At 40.2% G+C, this 22,435-nt stretch overlaps 4 protein-coding genes across 6 annotated transcripts; 2 read left to right on the top strand and 2 right to left on the bottom strand.

Moving 5' to 3' along the window:
• Positions 1-2,211: 2,211 nt before the first annotated feature.
• On the bottom strand, positions 2,212-5,083 carry copz1 (COPI coat complex subunit zeta 1). Its single transcript, XM_077597558.1, has 9 exons — positions 4,950-5,083; positions 4,289-4,357; positions 4,121-4,202; positions 3,927-4,018; positions 3,404-3,459; positions 3,250-3,327; positions 3,109-3,160; positions 3,000-3,038; positions 2,212-2,604 (listed from the first exon to the last, which is right to left on the bottom strand). Exons 1-9 carry the CDS (start codon positions 4,965-4,967, stop codon positions 2,557-2,559), a joined length of 534 nt encoding a protein of 177 aa, XP_077453684.1. The 5' UTR covers positions 4,968-5,083; the 3' UTR covers positions 2,212-2,556.
• Positions 5,084-8,722: 3,639 nt separating this feature from the next.
• nfe2 (nuclear factor, erythroid 2) lies at positions 8,723-12,583 on the top strand. Its single transcript, XM_077597554.1, has 4 exons — positions 8,723-9,164; positions 10,384-10,462; positions 10,543-10,662; positions 11,163-12,583. Exons 2-4 carry the CDS (start codon positions 10,415-10,417, stop codon positions 12,351-12,353), a joined length of 1,359 nt encoding a protein of 452 aa, XP_077453680.1. The 5' UTR covers positions 8,723-9,164; positions 10,384-10,414; the 3' UTR covers positions 12,354-12,583.
• On the bottom strand, positions 12,468-16,300 carry LOC144072197 (heterogeneous nuclear ribonucleoprotein A1-like). Of its 3 annotated transcripts, XR_013299815.1 has the most exons (12): positions 16,131-16,300; positions 15,512-15,628; positions 15,276-15,422; positions 14,983-15,193; positions 14,808-14,897; positions 14,624-14,734; positions 14,296-14,346; positions 14,094-14,207; positions 13,882-14,010; positions 13,752-13,815; positions 12,639-12,701; positions 12,468-12,537 (listed from the first exon to the last, which is right to left on the bottom strand). XR_013299815.1 is itself a non-coding variant. In XM_077597556.1 (11 exons), the coding sequence occupies exons 1-10, from the start codon at positions 16,140-16,142 to the stop codon at positions 13,763-13,765; spliced, it is 1,035 nt and encodes a 344-aa protein (XP_077453682.1). In that variant the 5' UTR covers positions 16,143-16,300; the 3' UTR covers positions 13,263-13,602; positions 13,752-13,762. The 3 variants fall into 3 exon arrangements, 2 of the variants coding, with proteins under 2 accessions (XP_077453682.1, XP_077453681.1); XM_077597556.1 differs by lacking the exons at positions 12,468-12,537; positions 12,639-12,701 and adding an exon at positions 13,263-13,602; XM_077597555.1 differs by lacking the exons at positions 12,468-12,537; positions 12,639-12,701 and having other exon boundaries at positions 13,263-13,815.
• A 267-nt stretch (positions 16,301-16,567) lies between these two features.
• cbx5 (chromobox homolog 5 (HP1 alpha homolog, Drosophila)) lies at positions 16,568-22,003 on the top strand. Its single transcript, XM_077597557.1, has 5 exons — positions 16,568-16,981; positions 17,356-17,536; positions 19,029-19,251; positions 19,399-19,499; positions 20,940-22,003. Exons 2-5 carry the CDS (start codon positions 17,406-17,408, stop codon positions 21,079-21,081), a joined length of 597 nt encoding a protein of 198 aa, XP_077453683.1. The 5' UTR covers positions 16,568-16,981; positions 17,356-17,405; the 3' UTR covers positions 21,082-22,003.
• Positions 22,004-22,435: the final 432 nt, after the last annotated feature.

Genomic DNA, 22,435 nt, shown 5'->3' with positions numbered 1-22,435 from the left:
TCTCTGACAAGTTTACTGCATTGTTATGTACAGCGTGTCAGGCCGTGGTGTTTCAAACCGTTCTCGCCATTCTTGTATAATTAATATAAATTACTGTGCGGCTTTTTTACGAGGCTGCAACTGTAATTAGCGGATGGAAGGAAGTCGCTGAGCTCCCGGCGGTCAAGCGAAGCTAATCGAGATGAATCAGAAAAGCGGCCAGCACTTGTCGGCGGGATCTGGAATTTCATCTAATCACATTTACGTCCCTCCTAACCTTCATGTCGCCACCCCCGTGCGCCGGGACATAAGCTGTCCTCGTCCTACCCCCCAAACTGGTGTGATAACAGTAAAACAGTGCAATAATGGAGTCCATTTAGAAAGATTAGCTCTCCCCTCATATAGCTGCTTCAGTAAAACACTTTGCATGTTGCAAAAATCTAGCTTCCATTCATGCTTTCATCGCTGCTCATAAAGAGGCTCTCATTCAAGCTTCTGAATCAGACTGGAGGCAAGCCAAGGTGGTAATAAGCCCCCATGGGTCAGAGCCGATAAGACTTTCATTGACTGCTTATTCCTGTGGTGGATATGCGTAAAGGCCTATGAGAGTGCTTGGGCTGCACAACATTGCATTGCTCAAAGTCACCAGTGAGTGTTGCAACTCCTCCCAAAGTAGTACCCGCAGGTGATTACTCAAAAATGTCAGTTATTTTCTCATAAAAATGAAAACATTAAAAGTCACATTAAAAAAGGCATGTGCCAAAAAGCAAGCTTTGTGACCTTGCAAAAGGGTCTCGTGTTTTTCTGCATATGTAAAGTTTACGTGATTAAATAAACAGGGACTGCTAAATTCTAGCACTCAATGAAAACCCCTATTGAGGGGTTGGATAAAATTAACATGAGATTAATTGCTCTACCTTCACATTTACACACAAATGTCATAGTAACACCTAGAGAGAGATAATGTAACATTTGTCGCTGAGATATGTTCTTTCTTACATGGAAAAATTTGTTCATTTAATCGAGTTTTATATTTATATTCCAAAACCACAGAAAGTGTTTAAAACTATAGTAAACATGGCAGTGTCCTCTAGTGGACAGATATTACACAGCCCTTGAGGTACATAGTAGTACCTTGTATACTACTACATTAATATATACAAATTTGATACATGTGTAACCTGATTCTTCTTGTTTTCTAATACATGTCTTTGATATTTGTGATTACATAGTCCTGTTCTGTTTTGATATTCTGACATGCATACTGATCCAAACAATTAGCAACGATCAAGGTTATACCGTTTCACTGATGGAATGCCAATTAATTTTGTTTGATCCTTTTCACTAGTGCGTGAAGTACATTTTACTCCAAGCTATAAATTTTTATTTCTCACATTAGGCCCTACTTGTTCCAGTCAAATTATACGATAATGTGTTCAAAATGTTTCTGGGTGAATTCATCAATTGTAAAGATATTCCCAGTTACAAAAAAATGCCTTAAGTACTAGACTTCTAAATTGTAACAAAATAACATGCTGACTGACAACCATGCTTGCAAATTTGTAGGCAACCATTACACATATTACAGCAAGTTTGTCAACATATTGAATTTGTAGGTACCTTTCAGGAAGAATGCATTTATCTATGATATTCAGCACATTAGGTGATTCTGCTGATTCTTAACCTTTTACGTGGCACTCATTTAACTGACAGGCTGCCATTGACAGCATTAGCCATCCAATCCATTTTGATTGGCAGAGGCTAAGTATATTTCTCAGTTTTTAATCATTACAATGTAATTAATTTACTGTGTGCGGCCCAGCGGATGAGTGGTTAGCACATCGGCCACACAGTTCTGGGCCCGAGGATTCGATCCCAGGGTCTCCATGGACTTACGTGGGTTTTCTCGAGGTCCTCCGTTTTCCTCCCACACCCCAAAAACATGCAGGGTAGGCTGGTTGAACACTAAAATTGCCCTAGTTGGGATAGGGCACAGCACCACCCGCAACCCTTGTGAGGATAAGCAGTTCAGAAAATTTATGAATAATTTACTGCTAATTTGGGCGCTATAAAATGAAGGGAGTCTCCTTTCAACTCTTGCACTGGGAGGAAAAGGACGACAGATGGCGACCTTGCTTTTCTGAATTCGCAAAAAGACAAAATCCAGAGGTGGGCCCTCTTGAGTCGTTATTCTCCATGAGAACAAGAAAGGTTCACGACAGTAACACAGTGAAATGTCAACCGCGTCAAGAGACATTTATTCAAATGGTGTGATGACAAATGGAGGGAATATGAAATTAACCTCTGCCGCCAGCAATGTCATGACATTGCATTAGGATAAATGGATGATAAAAGAGGATGTGGAATGTTTTTCACCACTATCTAAGCAATCATGGAAAGATTGGCTGGTTTTTAAAAATGACAAAAAGAGAGCAGTTCAACCCCAATGAGGGAATGTACACCTTTGATCTCGTTATTCTATATCATACAGCTGTACAGAGAGACCTTACCCTACCACCCTCCAAAAATACGGTTGACTAGATTCGTGACTGTAGGACAGGCTCTTTGTTGCTCCGACTACCGCAGAAGTGACCACTTGATCTGTTCTTTTGCAGACTGAAGCACCTAAGAAAACCACAACAACATGTTTAGATAAAAGGAAAAAAAAAAGATATCGAACTAATTGCCCACCGTGTTCTCTCCCTGCTTTTATTGCACACACTTAAACACATTTATTTTCAATATAAACTACACATGCTAATATAGAAAACGGATGCTAAATTGTTTTTACTGAGATTACATCAGTTTCAGAAAACGTACAAAACAAAAATATATATAAGATGTAATCATACACAATAAGCTGTCCATGCCTGAGCACATTTGAAAGATTGAGTAGATGAACATTGACAGACGCAGTTAGTGTGACCTAAATGATGATTATTATGGTCTGGTTGACTATCATTTTGCTTTGTCTGTTTTTGTCACTTTTGTGCAGTCATTTTTTGTTGTGTGTTACCAACCTGGGTGACCGTCTGCTCTGTCAGAGGCACATCATCCCCCTAAAAGAAGATTTTTTTTAAAAATTAGGACTAAAAAATAACAAAAACAAAGCAGAAAGAAGGTGCTTACTCGTAAGGCCACACGGTGTACAACTTGCTGAGGGTCACTCTCAAGGATTACCCTGGAGGAGACAGCCAGGCAGTCAGTCAGTGCCACAACAAAATCAAAAGTGGCGCCACAAAACACTGATGAAGCCATCGGTTAACGTACCCTCCATCGACAATTTCATCCACAGCAAGGAAGAGGCCCTCCATATTGTCCAACAAGGCTCTGCGCTCAACATTCTTTCTGAAATTTCAGAAACGCCGTTAAAATTTTTTCCCCCTAAATATTAATATGTTACATAAAAATCTGGATTGCTTACCTCAACATCTGACTGAGGGAATCAAAAAGGCAGTTTAGAACAGCCATAAGCATAAGCTGGTGAGGTAAAAAGATTATATTAGATTGTAATATCCACCCTTGTTGCTTTTTCTGCCATGTTTTTGATATTTATTATAGTTAAAACACTCAGTGAATCATCTTCCATTTGATTTAATTTCTCAAATATTACTGTTTGCCTGCTTTATGATATGCATGTTTTACTGAAATGGCTGTTCCATACAGCCAATGATTTATAAAAGGAAATCTTGAAAATTATCAGTTGTGCCCAAACTTATTTACAACATTGTTAGAAAATAATGCGACAGCATCATTAAATATATTTTTAAATTGAAACTATTTGGACATGTGTAAACAAACACCTTTCAAGGAAAGCAGTGCAAAAAAAATATTAGTTATAAAAATGCATTTGATGAACATAATGCTCCTTTCGGTTGCATTTTAAGTTACACGAATTTATCTCCACTGTATAAATTCTCAACTATGATACTAAAACATGATCTTACCTCATTTTCATATGAACTTCCAATAACATAAAAGAAGAGATCGATGTTGCTTTTGTAGACCACAGTGAGGCCTTCCAGTAATGCTATCTCACCTAGTCACAGACAAATATTACAAAAATATTATCTTCAAATATTAATGAGAAAATAGTGTAGCAAACTGCAGTTTCTTCAGCTAGGTGTATTGTAACTCTTACTGTCAGTTCTGTGTGTTTTGTTGAATATGTTCTTCTCAAATGCCTTCTGTTCCTTCACTGTGGGGTATGTGTCATCATAATACTGTAAATAATTATTAAAAACAGATTGTTAATTAAAGGCACAAGACATAATCTGCCAAGTTAAAATACAAATACATGCTCGCATACTTTGGCATACAGCCTGTCTCCATCGTTGTCCAGGATGAGAATTGCTTTCACGGTGTACAAGGATGGTTCCTGTTTAAATAACACATCGGTACAGTGACAAAAATGAATTCATATTTCAACATCAACTGGTTAAATTACAGCTACTCTTTCAGACGTCGACAAATTGCCTTCATTCCGTAAAAGTAACAACACTAGAAAAATACTTTCTGTCTTAATGAGTTGGTGATCCCATTCTTAATTCTTAATGATCCCATTGACTTTGATTTGCTTTGTATTTTGTGCTTTTTGCTTTGCTTGCTACTGTCACAATGAAATTTCCCGAATACGGGATGAATAAAGTTATCCAATCCAATCCAAAATAGCTTGACAGAAAAAAATACTTTAACAAAAAACATGTACCGGTGTGATTTGTTGTTCGTGACGTTATGCCAAATATGAAATATGAAACCTAGGCACTTCCACATCATCACAATTTACTAAACCCGAACCGAAGGCTAGCTAGTGAGAACAACCATTTAATCAATTTTACTCCTAGGAAGGCTAAAAAAACTCATCCAGTCTAGACCCGCGGTATTGCTTATATTGATAGGCGTCTTGGTCCGAAAACAAAATCTACTTGAGCAGAGCCATGATGTCAAATAGAAATAGGAAGCTACATTACCAATATGGGAGTATCCATCTTGTTTCTTGTGACTAAAACCGTCTAGTGGACGCGTTGGAACCCACGTGACACGTATAGCGAATAAGGCTCTCTTCTATTGGCTGATTGACTGAAACAGGAAATCAGGTTTCCCGAGGCACCACGTAACAAATGTAGACGCTTAAAAAAATATATATTTTTTTTTTTTAAATATTTTTTTTTAAGTTGAATGGTTTTGAAATTTTAATTAAAGTAATATAGTATAAAAAATAAATAAATAAAATAAAGAAATGTTATATAAAGTAATCAACGTTTAAGATTACGAATCTTGGTGTCTATAATTATGATGGCAAACAAATATGCATTATTCACTTTAGTTTAATCGGTATGGAAGTTATTATCATTGACTATTATACTATACTATATGTCTGGGGTAGCAAGTGGAACTGTGGAAGGCTCTTCCACCGAATGGCAGAAGGTACACTTGACCATTCATTCTAGATTCTACAGAATATGAGTTTTGTTCAAATAAGCAGGCCAAAAGATGGTGGCGAGACAAGTGAAAAACTCCAGATTGTGGAAATAAATAATGCAATATTGCATGGCCTTCAGCAGGTGAGTGGTTAGCGTGTGGGCCTCACAATTCTGGAGTCGTGGGTTCGATCCCAGTTCGGTCCTCACTATGTGGAGTTTGCATGTTCTCCCCTGGCTCGCGTGGGCTTTTTTCCAGGTACCCCGGTTTCCTCCCACATCCCGAAAACATGCTGAGTAGGCTGTTTGAAATTTCCCTTAGGTATGATTGTGAGTGTGAATGGTATTTTTCCTTGTGCCATGCGATTGGCTGGCGACCGATTCAGGGTGTCCTCCGCCTCTGGCCTGGAGTCACCTGGAATAGGCTCCACCACCCCCCACGTCTCTAGTGAGGATAAAGCGGTTCAGAAAATGAATGATTGCAAGGCGTTCATGCGAAAATTCTGTGAAATTTGAACAATAACTAAAGGTTTAAATGTTGTGAACACAAGGGGAAATCATTAACATATTTTTAATTTCCAAGGACGACAGAAGCATGTTTTGTAAAGTTCACATGTGGATCATTTTAGTCTGAATATACTCATCTTTTTTCTGTATCCTCCTACATTCAACCAACTCCAATTATCCTACCTCCCACTTCTGGGAAGCATTTGGGAAAACCAAGCCAATGGGATTTTCCCTCTATCTCAGTCTATAAATGACATCACACTTTGTCCTGACTGTAAGATTTTTCAACGTTGGATTTTTAAATAAAGCATGGAGCTATATCGTGGTAAAGGCAGCGGCATTGTTTTATTGTTGAGAATGCAAGTATTTCAATTCAAAACAACATTGCGGGCAGCCATCATTGTTCGCAATGTTTATGTAAAGTTTAACCAAGGATTTAACATTTGCCTCTATATTGATAAAACACAAAACAATCCAGTGATATCCCTGAATATGTTTTCTCCTTCAGATGTCAGGGGGAAAAATATAAAAATCAATAAATGCGTTACTTCTGCTTGTTTTGTAAGAAAATTTTAATTCTAGACTGAAGTTAGCCTCTTTCTGTTTACTGTACACAAGCACAGCCCCAACAGTTTCTTAGTTCCCTTCCGTCGAATCAAGTCTTAATTTTATCAGCATTAAGCAGAGCATCCGGTAACCAACATCCTCCTTTCTCTGCCTTGCATTTTCATCACTGCATACAAGAATTCCACATTTAGTCATACAAAAGGAAGCCTATCATTGTGAACACAAACTACAATTCTTATAAAAATGGCCTGTTGTTTAAAATTCAAATTCAATTGGAATAAAATGGTTCTCATATAAAAGGACTGACACTAAGTGGAAAAGAGTGCTGACGAGTTCCCATTTCAAATGTTTCTCTCTCTCTCGCTAAGATAGTATAGGAAAAAGACGAGAATGACAATTTGAATTGTAAGTGAAGAAAATGTCAAATTTAGCTTCTCTATGTGTGTGTGGCAGGGCCCATGGCAGGTATGATTTAATCCTCTATTTAACCTTCTACGCAACATACCAATTTACCTGGAATTGGGGTTTCTAGATAAAAAGACCCAAAACGGGGAAACTAAAATAGACTCTACTAGAGAGAAAATAGAATGAAGAGGGTTTTTGATCCAAACCTAAAAGTATAAACTGCAATTAACAAGACGATGTTTTATTTTAGGTCCAACCTGTGTGAACTGTATTACAACTTCATATAAAAATGAACCAACCTACCGTCTAAATATCATTACGAAATCCAGAAGTTGTTGCAAACCATTATCTTCATCGAAACACCTTGAAATATGTGGTAGGTTTATTGTGACATTTCGTAAACTACACATGAAGTTCCTCAATTGCTGCAATTGGAGTTCTGATGTGTGAAAACCATGCAGCAGCCATGCAGAACCTTAAAACAAAGCTTCCTATTAAGATAATGCTGCCAGTAAATTTCTAATTAAACACACTCTAACCCCACAACAACTCCTACTACCAAAATGGATTTGTGTTAATTTGTCTTGAGCATGTGTCATAAAACCGCTGTGCCAAAAAAACAGGAAATCAGAGATCAAAATAAATAAATAAATAAATAATTGAAGCAAACAAACAAAATGGAGGAGTGTGGGTGTTGACCTGGGAACTGTGTCCATATCCAAAAGTTCTGCGGTCACAGTAATAGCATGCTTGCGTTGGCCGCCTGTGGTGTTGGTGGTGGTGGTTGAGTCAGGGGCTCAGTGCTAGGAAAGCTGGGAAGTCCTTTCTGGAAGTGCTTGGGAAGTCCCTTCTTTGATTCCTGGTAGATGTTCACCTTGCCTGACTGTGTCAGCAAAAATAAATATATATATATATATATTTACAGTATTATTATGGAGTAATATTGGAAACTAGTGGGGTCAGACAGAACTTTATAAAATAAAAAAAAACACATCCATTAAATTCTTATGTGTAATTATTTCTTGATTTTTCATCACATCATTAACCTTTTTTTTATTGGCCGCACATTCAGTAAATCAGGTTCAGTAAATCTGCTTCTTGCCCTTATTTCATTCTGAGATCAGTTTAATATGGCTTGGATCCTGGTGTATCTTGTCGTGCTATAAGTTAAAAGACTGGATAATAACACACTACTGTTCAAACACCAGATTCTAGTGCAGGGGTAGGGAAGCCATGGCTCATGAGCCATATATGGCTCTTTTGATGGATGCATATGGTTATCTGCTAACCTGTAAGATAAAATGTGGAAACCACTGGTGACAGAGCTGAGTCTCGAACACAGCAATATGTTGGCACACCACTGTGGCGGCGCTTTAATTTTTTTTCCATTCCTCTCTTGTGCATGCATTATCTCATCGATGCTCATTGATTAGCAACAGTGTGACAATAATGGTAAAATAATTCGCAGAGCTTTTGTACTTGTTTTTTTTTAATTCGAGGAATAACGTTTAAAAATATGATTTGTTTATGGCTCGCTCTGTCAAAAAGGTTCCCGGCCCCTGTTCTATTGAGAGAAAAAATACGACCAAGATAAATCACAACAGCACTTTAAGTTGTAAAATCAATATGGACAAATTATTATTTTATTCTTGCTGAAAGATTTTAATGGTTGCTTATGTAAACACTCTTAACGTTCTCCACTCTCTCTCTCTCATGATGCTTGCTTTGCCAGGTAGAGGAACAATGCGTTCTTTCTTACCTGTCGAAGGGTGTACATTCCATTTGTACTCAACTACGTCTTAAAGAATTCTTCTTCTGACTGCAGGTGGTCCACCAGAGACATCGTCGGGGAGGATTTGAAAGAATACAGTTGTTCAGTTACACTTTGTTGTTGTTGTTTTGTTGTCCTTCCCAGTAGGATGATAATTGTTCACATATTTTAAGGGAAGCTCACTTCAATGCTGAATCATAGACATGGTTCGTGCCAGACTATTGGTTTGTGGTTGGTCATGTGGTGTGGGCAAAGGGGAAATTTGGAGGTTGGGGTTCGAGCGTGCTATTAAGGATGCAAGACCCGCTTTAGAGGAACATTGCTTTTGACTGCTGAGAGGACCATCCCATTCATGCTGATTGCTCACTCAGTGGCTGAGCACAGACAGACGGACAGTTCGGATAGGAAACACCACCTCAAGGAGTTGACACAATTTTGTGCGAGTCAAAGAGTCCAGAGCTGGATGGCGCTTCTCATCTGAAATGGTTTTCACGTGAAAAGAGAATGTTGCTCAGGTATGTTAATTCATACATTTAACTGGCCTATATTGCATGATTTTAGAAAAAAGAAAATCATTTATAAAGAATGGTAATGATACTTCAGTCATATCGCACAGGGCAATATGAACTGAATTGTTGTATTCACAGTTTATTTTCAAGTTTATTGATTGTAACCGATAAACACAATTATACCAAAAGTGAAGTAATTTCTGTAAAATCCAAAAGGAAAACAACTTTAACCTTCATTGATATGTTTGTATTCCTTACTGATGTGGCCCATTGATACTATATTCATATTTTGTCTAAATAATGTTTTTTTAATACACTATGGGAAACAATAATACATTTGAATTCTGAATAGGATTTATTAGCAACTGATACATCCATCACTGAAATTACCCGATTACTTGAATTAAAATCAAATATAACTGAACTAAAACTATGCAATTTTGGCCACTTGTTGCACTACTATTAATCATATCTATTGTTCCTATCAAATGAGGATTTATTCAATAAGCCTATGCGTATCAGTAGTTGCAAAAGAGCCAACATTTTCTTCATGTCCAACATTCACAAGAGTTTTTAAAGCGCCAGTCTGACAAGAAATATACACATTTTCCCATCAGGCCTCAAACCAGTCCTGCAGAATATTCTGTTTCCCTGCAGATTGTGTTATCACTGGTTGGCACAGTTGATGGGAGGAGCCAACTGTTCAGGAACCTTCAAACGTTTAAAAAAAAAAGACAAAAAACAAAACATAAAACTGCCACAAATTAAAGAATAACATTTGTGAATGCAAGGCCCTCCTGGCTTTGCAGACATGTTTTTGTAATTTTTATCTACATTATAACAGTGAGGGCAGCACGGCAGGTGAATGGTTAGCACATCGGCCTCACACTTCTGGGGTCGAGGGTTTGATCCCAGATCGGTCCTCACTGTGTGGAGTTTGCAGGTTCTCCCTGGGCTTGCGTGGGTTTTCTCCAGGTGCTCCGTTTTCTTTCCACACCCCTAAATTGCCCCTAGGTAGGATTGTGAGGATGAATGGTTGTCCATCTCCATGCACCCACCGATTTAGGGTGTCCCCCGCCTAGTGCCCGTAGTTAGATGGGATAGGCTCCAGCACCCCCCGGAGCACTTGTGAGGATAAGCGGTTTAGAAAATGAATGAATATAATAGTTAGGTTAGTTAGAAGTATCTTATAAATGTACAGTTAATGTTATATGAACTCTTTAAGGTTGAACTACTGCAACAAGAGGGTGTGTTAAATGTGTTCAACAGCGAACTACGTGGTTCCATCAAGGAGAACTTGTGAGGTAGGTTTGTTGAAGACTTTTAGAATCAGAGCACAGAGAGTGCTGTTTTTTTTACAATGATTTTATTTTGCTGTTTCAAGGTATTAGACTACACCTCGAGCAGATTGACTGCTAATTTTCTTGGGGGTCGAGCACATGGATTCCAGCACTCAGACATGGATGCAACTTGGCAGGAACTCATGGCCATAACAGAGCTACAGGTAGGCTGCATTCAATCAAATTAGCACCTTTGGTCAAATTGTAGTTTATTGAATGAAGTATGAAAACAGTCAGTTTTCTGTAGATTTTAGAAATTGGCCCTTATCCTATCAGTGAAGTCGTTGCTCTTTTCTTTACACAGTTTATCTGTCCATTTTCAATTTTGCTTATCCATATCAGGGTCCTTTTTTAAAATTCTAATCAGCTTTCTGTATTTAAATATATTTAAATATCTACTAGTTAGCAAGATTAGGCAGGTGTTAGAGTGATTCATATGAGTTCATCAAGTATGTGATCCAAAATCCATCAAAAGTTCAAGATCAGGTGAATTGAAGTAAAGGTTGCGGTGCATTCCGGGTACAACCAGAGATTTAACATGACACATTTCCTAAACTGTGAGCAGTGTATAACATGACCTGTAAATGTTTATATTTAAAAAAATGAACAGTAATTCATAAATGACTCTATTTTCACGAATTATATTGCTCTATTTCTCTTGCAGGGCTTAGAGCCCCCCGGTGAAAGCTCTTACGAAGGAACACAATACCAAAGCATTGAGCCAATTGCTTCTTTGGGCACATATGGAGCCGCTCACTGCCAATCTGAACCAGCTGCTTTTGATGTGGCCACTGCAAAAGCATATGATGGAGGTTACTCCGATGAGGCTGCAGTCCATCCACATCCTGGAACCAACACGCATGCACTCAATGAGCAGCCTGGACTACAACTCACCCAGAGAATGCTGACCACCTCTTCTCAGCCCCACCACTCGCATTTAGCTCTCACAGAACACATGAGCTCGTCCTCGGGTACCAGAAGACCCAGTGGTATGTGGACAGCACCCAGCCAAAGTTCATTTGCTCATTCCGGTGATGATCTGGAGTCAGATTCTGGTCTCTCTCTGGATTCCAGTCCACCCTTGACCTCACCAGAAACTTCTGCCATTGTGGCATCATCCATTTACAGGAGTGTGGAAATGGAAAGCATGGGCGAACACTGTACAAGAGGGCAAAACTACCCCCCAGAGTACCAGAGTCAGTGTGACTTTTATCTTCACACAGCTCCACAGAATTCACACCTCACAACCCAACACCACATGAGCCATTTACAATACAACACATTGAATCTTCAGGCAGAGAAACAGACTCTAGGTGAAGTTTACACCTCTGGGTTACCCAGCAGAGGGAGTTGGCAACATGTCATGCATGCTAAACGTCAGGGGAGCATCCAGACATTAGGAAGTAGGGATGAGAGACGGGCCATTGCGTTGAAGATTCCTTTCCCCATGGAAAAAATCATTAATCTGCCAGTGGATGACTTCAATGAGCTTCTGACACAATACACTCTGACGGACGCTCAACTGGCACTGATTAAAGACATCCGGCGACGGGGCAAAAACAAAGTGGCGGCTCAAAATTGCCGCAAGCGCAAACTGGACACCATCATTCATCTAGAAAGAGAGCTGGGTCAGCTTCAAGTTCAGAGAGACAACCTGGTTCAGGAGAGATTAGAATTCCAGCACAGCTTGTCATACATCAAGTGCCACCTCAGTGAACTCTACACAGAAGTATTCTCTCACTTGAGAGATGAAACTGGACAACCATATTCAATAGATGAGTACTGTCTACAACAGATGGGAGATGGGGAAACTTATTTAGTTCCTCACACAATGATGAACACGCTAGAATGCTGAGATGTGGAATCGTCTTCTGAGAGAAATATTCATGTTGTACAGTCAGATTGTTAGCATTTCCATTGGGGACGTGTTTTGTACCTTTCATGTTGAGCAAGTAAAAACAACACCAGATTAAGAAAATAAAACTTTATTTTTCAAAGAATATAAAACATGTTTTCCTTTAAAACACCTCTCCAGAATCCTGCAGGGGGGAAGGCAGTGTTAACTTTTGCTTACAGGGATTTGAAAATGTAACATCACATTATATACTTTTACATTTACACTGTGCATTGCTAGTTGTACCTCTTGATATCGACTGCCATTTATACAACGCTGGTCCCTTGATAGCGCACACCTGCAGGTCACCTGAAATAAGAAAGTAATTCAATGACCAAACTCCTCAGTATTGCATTTCAATTACCAGCATGCAAATGTATTGTGGGACAAGATAGACCCATTTACCAATTCAGAAGTGGGACGGGAACAGTTTAATCATTATTCTGCGACAGGCATCTGACTACCATGACTACATGTCAAAGCAAGGTGTGCTAGCATCAGTAGTTGAGGTCTGGTCTTACCTACAGGCTGCATTTAAGCCTTTGTAGCTGCTGCCTGCTAGACTCGGGTTCTGTTCTCACTCTCCCCTGCTTCAATGATCCTGGCGATGATTGCTACTTCTCTCCCTCAGCTGGCTTGCATGGCTAGCCTCAAAGACTGCATGTAAGCTAGCGTCCTCCAGATGATCTGCGCAGCACTCTGGGGAAGTCTGTACTCACTTCATCCAACCCTGTCATCCCTGAACCAGTCGAGGCCTACTGCACCGATGCTCTCATTCCTTTCTGCTCACAGCAGAGATTGGTCTTGCTCTCAGCTGTTTGCAGCAATTCTTACCCTTTTCCCAGAACAACTAAAGGAGGCTAACATGAGTTCTTAAAAAGACTGAAAGTTTGTTTATTTCAGCTCAACTTGGATGCAGTTACAAATAAAACCAGAGAATAAAGGACAAAGTTATCTACATAAAACCCTCATTGGAATGCTTGCTTTCCAGAAACAGACTTGGGGAAAAAATTAGGGTAAAAAAAAAATCAAAAACAGAAAAATCACTTCAGTTTAATACCCCCATGATTTTTTTAAAAGTCTATCATACGACTCCTGCGGCAGCTGTAATCTGTCACATGTATGGCTGAGCAGATTTAGGAGGTAAACCTGCTGCTGCCCTGTCACTTCCTCTCCTCTTGCTGTTACTTCCTCTCCTAAGTACTCAGCCCTGTTGAACAATACGGAACAACATTGTTAACTGTGCACTGACTCCATACGACCTGAGATCCAGTGGATTTTTTTAAATGCGTATGAGACAACTGAACAACGCATCCCACTTGACGACAAAAACGGGCAGCCATGCTATGAAATACTCACCTCATGTCACTTTAAAATCGTCCTTGACGTCCATAGCCACTGTTCGAGCTTCCCCCATAGCCTCCTTGAAACCCAAAATAAACCGAAATTTAGTTTCTCTTTGTACATTAGTTTGTGTCGAGTGATTTACCATAGCTCCTGCCACCGCCGCCGCCACCACCACCACCAAAACTGCTCTTCATCGGGCCAAAGTTAGAGGACTGGGAGTCATAGTGACCCATGCCATAGCTTCCACTGCTACCTCCTCCTCCACAACTCCCTATGACAATGTTACGTTTATGCAATTGGCAAATGTGTTGGAGTCTAACAATTAAATTAAACAAATAGAGGGACGATATTTACCGTAACCATTGCTGTCATAGCCATTTCCACCATAGCTTCCACCACCTCCCTGGCTGTAGCCCTGGCTATAACCACGGCTCCCGCTACTGCTATATCCACCAGGGCTTCCATAGCCTATAAACAAAATCACCTTTGTAGTACAGCAAGCAGTCAAAAAAGCTTTGGGGTTCAGAGTTGATTAAGTGGGGGGGTTTAGACTTACCATCACCCCCATTGCCATTATAATGGTTGTCTTGATATCGACTCCGACTACCTGCAAGTAAATGGGCAAATCAAAAACAGATACAACAGAGTCACCAACTCACTACCTACCAGTCATTGATTGCAGTAGACATTAAAAGGGTGCAATGTGCATGTTTTGTACTTCAAATAAATTTGCCTTAATTTTTCAGGAGACAAAAGAAAAAAATATATATATACTTCGAACACAGAACTCAACAGTTAAACCAAAATTTGGTAGTGAATAATCAGTTTTGACATCTATTGCCTCCTACAGTAGCCAATTAGTTATTAAGGTAGATATTGCTTACCCTGGTTAAAGCCTCGGTCATAGTCATAGGGTCTACCTCCACCGCCACCACCTCCTCCTCCTCCTCCGCCACCACCACCACCGCCGCCACTACTGCGTCCACTTGAAAATCCTGTTGAAGTATTACCCAATCACATTAACCAAAAAATATCCTAAGTAGATTGATGTTGTAAAAGCACGAGTACCTCCTCTCATTCCTGACGATTGCATATCCTGTCGTGGGAGGGCCTTCCTAACTTCGCAGTTGTGGGAGTTAACGGTGTGGTATTTCTGGACTGCAAAAAGGAACAAGCGTGTATCGTGTGAATTAAGGTGCGGCTGTTTTAACTATCATCCAAAGTTCACGTAAATTGTACTTACTGACTATTCTGTCAACTGCGTCATGATCATCGAAAGATACAAAAGCAAAGCCTCTCTTCCTCCCAGTATTGCGGTCATTCATAATTTCGATGGCCTCAATCTTGCCAAATTGCTCGAAGTAGTCGCGCAGGTGTGATTCTTCGGTGTCTTCTTTAATGCCGCCCACAAATATTTTCTTCACGGTTACATGAGCGCCAGGCCGGTTGGAATCCTGCAAAACAGAGCCAATGATTAAACTAAATTGTCCTCACTGTTTATTCAAGTCGCAGAAGTTATTCCAAGGGTGCTCATACCTCTCTGGAGACGGCACGCTTGGGTTCAACCACTCTTCCGTCCACCTTGTGCGGACGGGCAGACATAGCCGCATCAACCTCCTGTACCGATGAGTAGGTGACAAATCCAAAACCCCTGGATCTCCTGTTATTTGTGTCTCTCATGACCTGCAAAGGGAACGGATGCGGAAGTCAGTTCTGTGAATCAATGGACCGGCACATTAATAATATAATAGGAATAATAATAATTGACTTACCACACAGTCGGTGAGGCTTCCCCATTGTTCGAAATGGGCCCGCAAACTATCATCTGTGGTTTCAAAGCTCAATCCGCCGATAAACAGTTTGCGAAGCTGCTCGGGTTCACGCGGAATCTAAACAATGGGACACAGTGACGTAAGTTAACAACCGGCATCATGTTCTTCTCTATATGTATCCTGGCAGTAGCGTTCGCCGTTTAAAATGTTTTGCTTCTTAATTAGATTAGTAAACACGGAATCTCGACATAAACAGACAGGGTTTAGATACAGCAGTGGTTGGGGGAGGGAATCATCGCCGCCATTACGCCACACCAAGGCTTGTTTGTTTCGATGCTAACGCTGCTGACGATCATATCCGCTTAAAATTTGTAATACATTACACAGGACACGTTTACAAAATGTTGACGGCCCCGAATAACAATAGATAACAGGTCATCAAAATAGTGACAGTACTGGAATATCTAGGTCGAAAGAACAAAAGAACACGAGGCTCGGGATATTGTAAAATGGCGGCGCTGCGGTTCGTGTCACCTATTTCGGAGGAAATATGTAACAAATAAAAAAGTCGCCAAGTGGATCGCCTGAAGCATTGTAACAAATATAACGAGGTACTCACGTCTTTAGACATCTTGCAGGATATCTTTAAACGACAACTTAGATATCAATGAGGAAGGTGAACTGCGTCAGGCAGGCTTAGACTGCTTCTCAACAGTAGAATAAATAGCAGCAGAGCTATCGCTTCACTTAGCGATTGGTCGGCGGTTCCCGCTGCGACCTTGCGTCACACAAACGGCAGCATTCATTGATCCAAATTCTGTCAATCATTAATAACGTCCAATCGTAAACGAGGGGGGCGTGGCCGCTGAGCCCAGCAAACCTTAATATTCGTACAATCGAATGTGTTCAATTTTTATGTATCATTTTAATAAAAAGTCACATTTGCACATGCACATGTATATCAACGAATCAATGGAAAAAAATATTTTGGATTGCAATGCATTGATCGTAATTCTTTTGAGACGTTGACGCTGGGCGTGTAAATCGCTGCAGTGCTTATTGTTCATACCGATGAGCATTTATCTAAAGCACTTTAATATATAATAACCATGCCCTTTGTTAGTAATGCGTTAACCATCGAGTTTCGACTAATAGTGACGAATGGGTCGCACGGATTGAAGGGACGAGGAGATTGAGAGAATATAGATCACTAGCTGACCAAGGGGCGGATACGTTCATTGTGAGCATTTAAGGCGCGCTTTTCACGCACACAAGCAAGCGCGCAAGCACCTTTACGTGGTTAGGCTACATGCTAAGTTAGCATCAGCAGCAGCAGCGGCAGCATCAGAAGCAGCAGCGGCATCATCAGTAGCAGCAGCAGGAACAATAACAACAACAATCATAATAGCCCAAAAAACAAGCCGATCCCGCCGGCAATTCTTTAAAACGGACGTTGAAGGCAACGACAAGGTAAGGAAAAAAACGAGCTCGCTTAGTCGCATCGTAAGCTCATACAAGTAGTAAAATGTTATAGTGGTGTTCCGTTTGTTAGCTGAGGTCCATTTGAAGAGCCACTTAGCAGGCTGCCTGCGTTAGCACGTTTCTCAGCACTGCCCATTGATTAAGAATTTACTCATTTTCTAAAGTCAGCTTCTCTTCGGAAAGTCCGATACCGCTTTACCCGAAGATTATTGTGTTCCGTAAGCATTCTTGTTTTTGCAATGCTAACTCGGAGCACAGTTAGCCTATTCTGTGGTGGACTGAAACAACACGGGGCCGTTTTCGACTGCAATTTTGTTGCAAAGCTAATTGTTATGTTTACAATGTTTTCTTTTCTTTTTCAGGAAGTGAAAGATAACCTTGGGTAAACCTCCCCTGCGAAATTCACTTTGCAATGGGCAAAAAGTCTCGCGAAGATGAATCCTCATCATCGGATGAAGAAGAATATGTTGTAGAGAAAGTGCTGGACAGGAGGGTGGTGAAAGGCAGGGTCGAGTTCTTTCTCAAATGGAAGGGTTATTCAGAGTAAGTATTTAATTTATTATTTTTTTGATCGTTACAATTTAACACAGGGGGCGCCGTGGAGGAGTGGTTAATGCGTCGGTCTCACAGTTCTGGGGTCTAGGGTTCGATCCAGGCTGGTTGAATGCTCTAAATTGACTTTAGGTATGAGTGTCTGTCTCATTGTGCCCTGCGATTGGCTGGCCATCAATTGAGTGTCCCCGCCTGGTGCCCGAAGCTAGCTCGGATAGGCTATCGCACCCCCTGCGACCCTTGTGGAGCAAAATGTTTTGGAAAAAGGCTGAATGTCAATATAACACACACAGACTGATCGAGTGGGTGATACGTGAGCCGTGATCTTGTTTATCATGTGATCGTTGTTGGCCTTGCCAACACCAAGTTATGTCTAAGTTGAGTAAGAAGCTCCTTCATTATCTTCATTTTTATATATCATTCCCCAATTAAGTATTAGACTATTTTTAACTCAGCAAAAATGACTTCCTTTCCTTAATATAATCTATGTGACTTTCTTTTCTTCAAATTTTATGACAATGTGAATATTCTCATTCACCGAGGTCATATCATTCTCCTGGCATTGCAACTGGACTCTTCTGAATTTCTTCAAAGATGTTTTGTCTCTTATCAATCTTTTGGAGGCCAAACAAACACAATTGTACTACTACAGATTGAAGGCTATGATGAAGGAACACGGAGGTTTACTGCCTGAGTCCTAACTACAGGCACCAATAAGTTCACCAATCAGACCTGATACAAAGAAGCAAAATCAGGATCCAAGGGTTGCTGATGTTCCTTGTACACAATGCAAATGATCAGTGCCTATAAAATAAGTTAACATCTGTATTAATCTGAATAAGGAACACTATTTACATAAAAAACTAAGTGTCACCCTGAATCATCTTGGAGCTTTTATAACGATAACATTATCAACGTGTTGAAAAGTAGTATTCAGTTAAGCTGGTCATCAATAAAGGCATTCTGGTTAGTACACGCATACTTTTTACGCAAATCCAGTTAGAATCACAATGCATTTGTCTTCATTAAGCAGACGCACAACAAAATTCATACTATGCAAAAGTATATGTTACGTAATTATAAAGTCATAATATTTATAAGTATTATTAATATGTTTTCATGATTATGAATGGGGAAAAAATAGGCAAAAGAAATATATTGAGAAAAAATGCATTTAAATAAAGAAAATTCTAATCTACACAAGAATTGAATTTGTTATCCTTTTTTGTTTCTGCTCCGAAGAACATTGAAATGTCTTTGAGAGAATCAGAACAGTCCGTTTGCAGTAATTTTTATACCTGGAGAAATTTTTTTTTTGATTTGGCAAGGTCAGGGATCAAAAACTTTAAAGTTCCTTGCTTTAGGTGAGAGAATGTTCGTTTAAATGGTGTTCTGTTCTCACTTAAAACAAGTTTTGGCGCTTCCAGTTTTATTTATTTTTTCTTGGCCCGCATAAATATCCTGTTGTATTTTTTTTCCTCAGGAAGCACAATACATGGGAACCAGAGAAGAACCTGGATTGTCCAGAGCTCATTTCGGAGTTCATGAAGACCTACAAAAAAAGTGCTCCCGCCACTCCAAGTAGTAGTGGAGGCAGCAAACCCAGCTCAGCCCCGTCGGGACGTGCAAAAGACTCTGGTAATTCAAAGAAAAGGAGCTCGGATGATGACGAGGAGGGTGGAAGCAAACCTAAAAAGAAAAAGGAGGTAAGGAATGCATCATGACTAGTTGTTAACTCTACACTGGTTTAGATTGCACACATGCAATATGATGGGGAAACATTTATTATATTAACAATGAAGCAGTAGCTTGTATTTATTTATTTATTTATTTATTGTTGCTTTGCCTTTCAGGATGAAATTCTGGTGGCCCGTGGCTTTGAGAAGGGTCTCGAGCCAGAGAAAATCATCGGAGCAACAGATTCCTGTGGTGATTTGATGTTCCTAATGAAATGGTATGTATGTATGTTCTTTCCATGTCTGTTTCTATGCACATTGATGATTTTTATATTCTTGTGTTTTCAGTTGTCACTTTCATGTCGCAGTATTTAATAGATAAAAAGACACATTTACTCTTATTCATATGATATCATACAGTTGTGGTCAAAAGTTTACATACACATGTGAAGAACATAATGTCATGGCTCTTGAGTTTCCAGTTATTTCTACAACTCTGATTTTTCTATGATAGAGTGATTGGAACAGATACTTTGTCACAAAAAACAATCATGAAGTTTGGTTCTTATATGACTTTATTATGGGTTAACAGAAAAAGTGATCAAATTTGCTGGGTCAAAAATATATATACAGCAACACCCAACATTAGCAATTTTGGTGACTTAGAAAGTTGTCAGTGAAATGGGCTTCATAGCATGGTCTCTTAACTTTTTTTTGTGAAAGATTATGACTGACTACAGCTGGTGACTTCTGTGAGGCCATTTAAATAGGGCTCATTGGATGCAAACGCATCTCCATGGACTGAGAGGCTGCCGTGCAAGAAGGAAACCCTTGCTCCAAAACCGGCACCTTAAGGCTCGACTGAAGTTTGCTGCTGATCACATGGACAAAGATAAGACCTTCTGGAGGAAAGTTCTGTGGTCAGACAAAACAAAAATCGAGCTGTTTGGCCACAATGCCCGGCAATATGTTTGGAGGAGAAAAGCTGAGGCCTTTAACCCCAAGTACACCATGCCTACCGTCAAGCACGGTGGTGGTAGTATTATGCTGTGGGGCTGTTTTGCTGCCAATGGAACTGGTGCTTTACAGAGAGTATATGGGATAATGAAGAAGGAGAATTACCTTCAAATTCTTCAAGATAACATGCTAACTGCCAAAGTCAACCTAGAAAGGTTCACGTAGTACTCGCCTTTATTTAATTATTGTTCCCTGTTAATTTTAACTGGCAGCAAAGGGTGATATTTCTCAACATTGTGGCTGACTTGGCTTGATGAAGATTGAATCTCCTCATTTTCTGAACCGCTGGAGCCTATCCCAGCTGACTTTGGGCCAGAGGCGGGGGACACTGAATTGGTGGCCAGCCAATCGCAGGGCACAAGGAGACAAACAACCATTCACGCTCACACTCATACCTAGGGGCAATTTAGTGTCCAATCAGCCAACCATGCATGTTTTTGGAATGTGGGAGGAAACCAGAGTACCCGGAGAAAACCCATGCAGGACCGACCTGGATTTGAACCCAGGTCCCCCACTGTAAGGCTGACGGGCTGATCACTCAGGGGCCGGGCCTGAAGATTGAATTATTCTGTTAACTTCATTTTATTTTATGCAGAATATCGTGTCTTGACGAATGCAAACTCACAGACTGCCAGCCCCCGCACTTAAAACGCATTGCACTTCTAATGCTGTTAATGACAGCCTGTTTTTGTCGTCTGCAGGAAAGATTCGGATGAGGCCGATCTTGTGCTTGCAAAAGATGCCAATCAAAAGTGCCCACAGATTGTCATCGCCTTCTACGAGGAACGCCTCACCTGGCATGAAGACGGTGACAAGAAGGAGAAGGACGTCGTCACCGCGTGAGTGAGTCACTCACCTCCAAAGGAAAGGAAAACCTCTGCGCAACAGGGACAACCTTGAGTCAGACATTTTTACTCCCCTAACCATATCCCATATTCTGTACATTGTCCAACAAAAACGCTAATACAGTGGACACAGACACAGTTGAGACCCATAGCTCTCTTGACATCCATCCTTTTACCACCAGGTGTTGCACACACACACTCACAAACACACACACACTCACAAACACACACACACACACTCAGACACACACTCACTCACACACTCGCATACATTCACACACACTCACATACATTCACACACACCATACATACATTCACACACACTCATACATTCACACACACCATACATACATTCACACACACACATACATGACACATTCTGCATTATGATAAGTTGCAGCATCAGTCACCTGGGATTGTGGTCTGCCACCTTGTGGCTGGAAATGTTCAACAGCTTAGTTTCTGGACTTGACATTTTTTATGGCAAGTCTGCAGTTATCATTTTTAGCAATCAGTCATGAAATCACAAATATTAATGGGTGATCATTTGATGTTTTTACCTTAAGCTCGAGAATGTTCCATCATCAGATGTTTCTCCAATTAAAGGAAAACATTTGATTAGCCAACATTCTTCTGTGCTTCTTGTCATTTTATCTTTGCGGATAAAAATGTTAATCCAAGATGGGTGACAATTTTAAATGGGTGTCTTGTGTTCCAAAAATAGTTTTAGGGCCAAATATGTTTTTACTGAGCTTTATTTCGCTTAGCAACAAAGCCTGCAATAGTTATGGTGTGACTGTCTTTTTACATTTTTTTTAAACATTTCAAACTTTTTAAACAAACAAGTGAGACGTTCCTTTTGTGATGATGTTACAACAAAGTATGGCAACATACTTGAATAAATTGTTTAGATGTCAAAATTGCTGCTGGATTTTATTTGCCAATGAATCTCGAACATTGCGAAAATGCATTCCCCTGATAATTGTGCCAATATCATAGTTGACTAATTTGGTTGAACTGCTGAACTAAATAGGAAAGCAAGGAAACAAAATAATTGTGCAGTACTACAACCGTTTGCAATGTATACACTAGTCAATGTCTTGTACCAGCCTGTATCACCAGAGGGTGTCACCATTGGACAAAATAAAGCATATTCGTTTTTCCTACGTTCGCATTTGACGTACGTATTTAAATTTGGGCCCCTATCTCAGCTGGTCTCTCAAAACTCATCACATCTCATTTTCTGAAACGCTTAATCCTCACTAGGGTCGTGGGGTGTGCTGGAGCCTATCCCAGCTATATTTGGGCCAGAGGCAGGGGACATTCTGAATTGGTGGCCAGCCAATCGCAGG

The sequence above is a fragment of the Stigmatopora argus genome, chromosome 1 (genome assembly GCF_051989625.1).
Source record: "Stigmatopora argus isolate UIUO_Sarg chromosome 1, RoL_Sarg_1.0, whole genome shotgun sequence".
Taxonomy (NCBI): Eukaryota; Metazoa; Chordata; class Actinopteri; order Syngnathiformes; family Syngnathidae; genus Stigmatopora; species Stigmatopora argus.
This window is presented reverse-complemented; position numbering and strand designations above follow the sequence as displayed.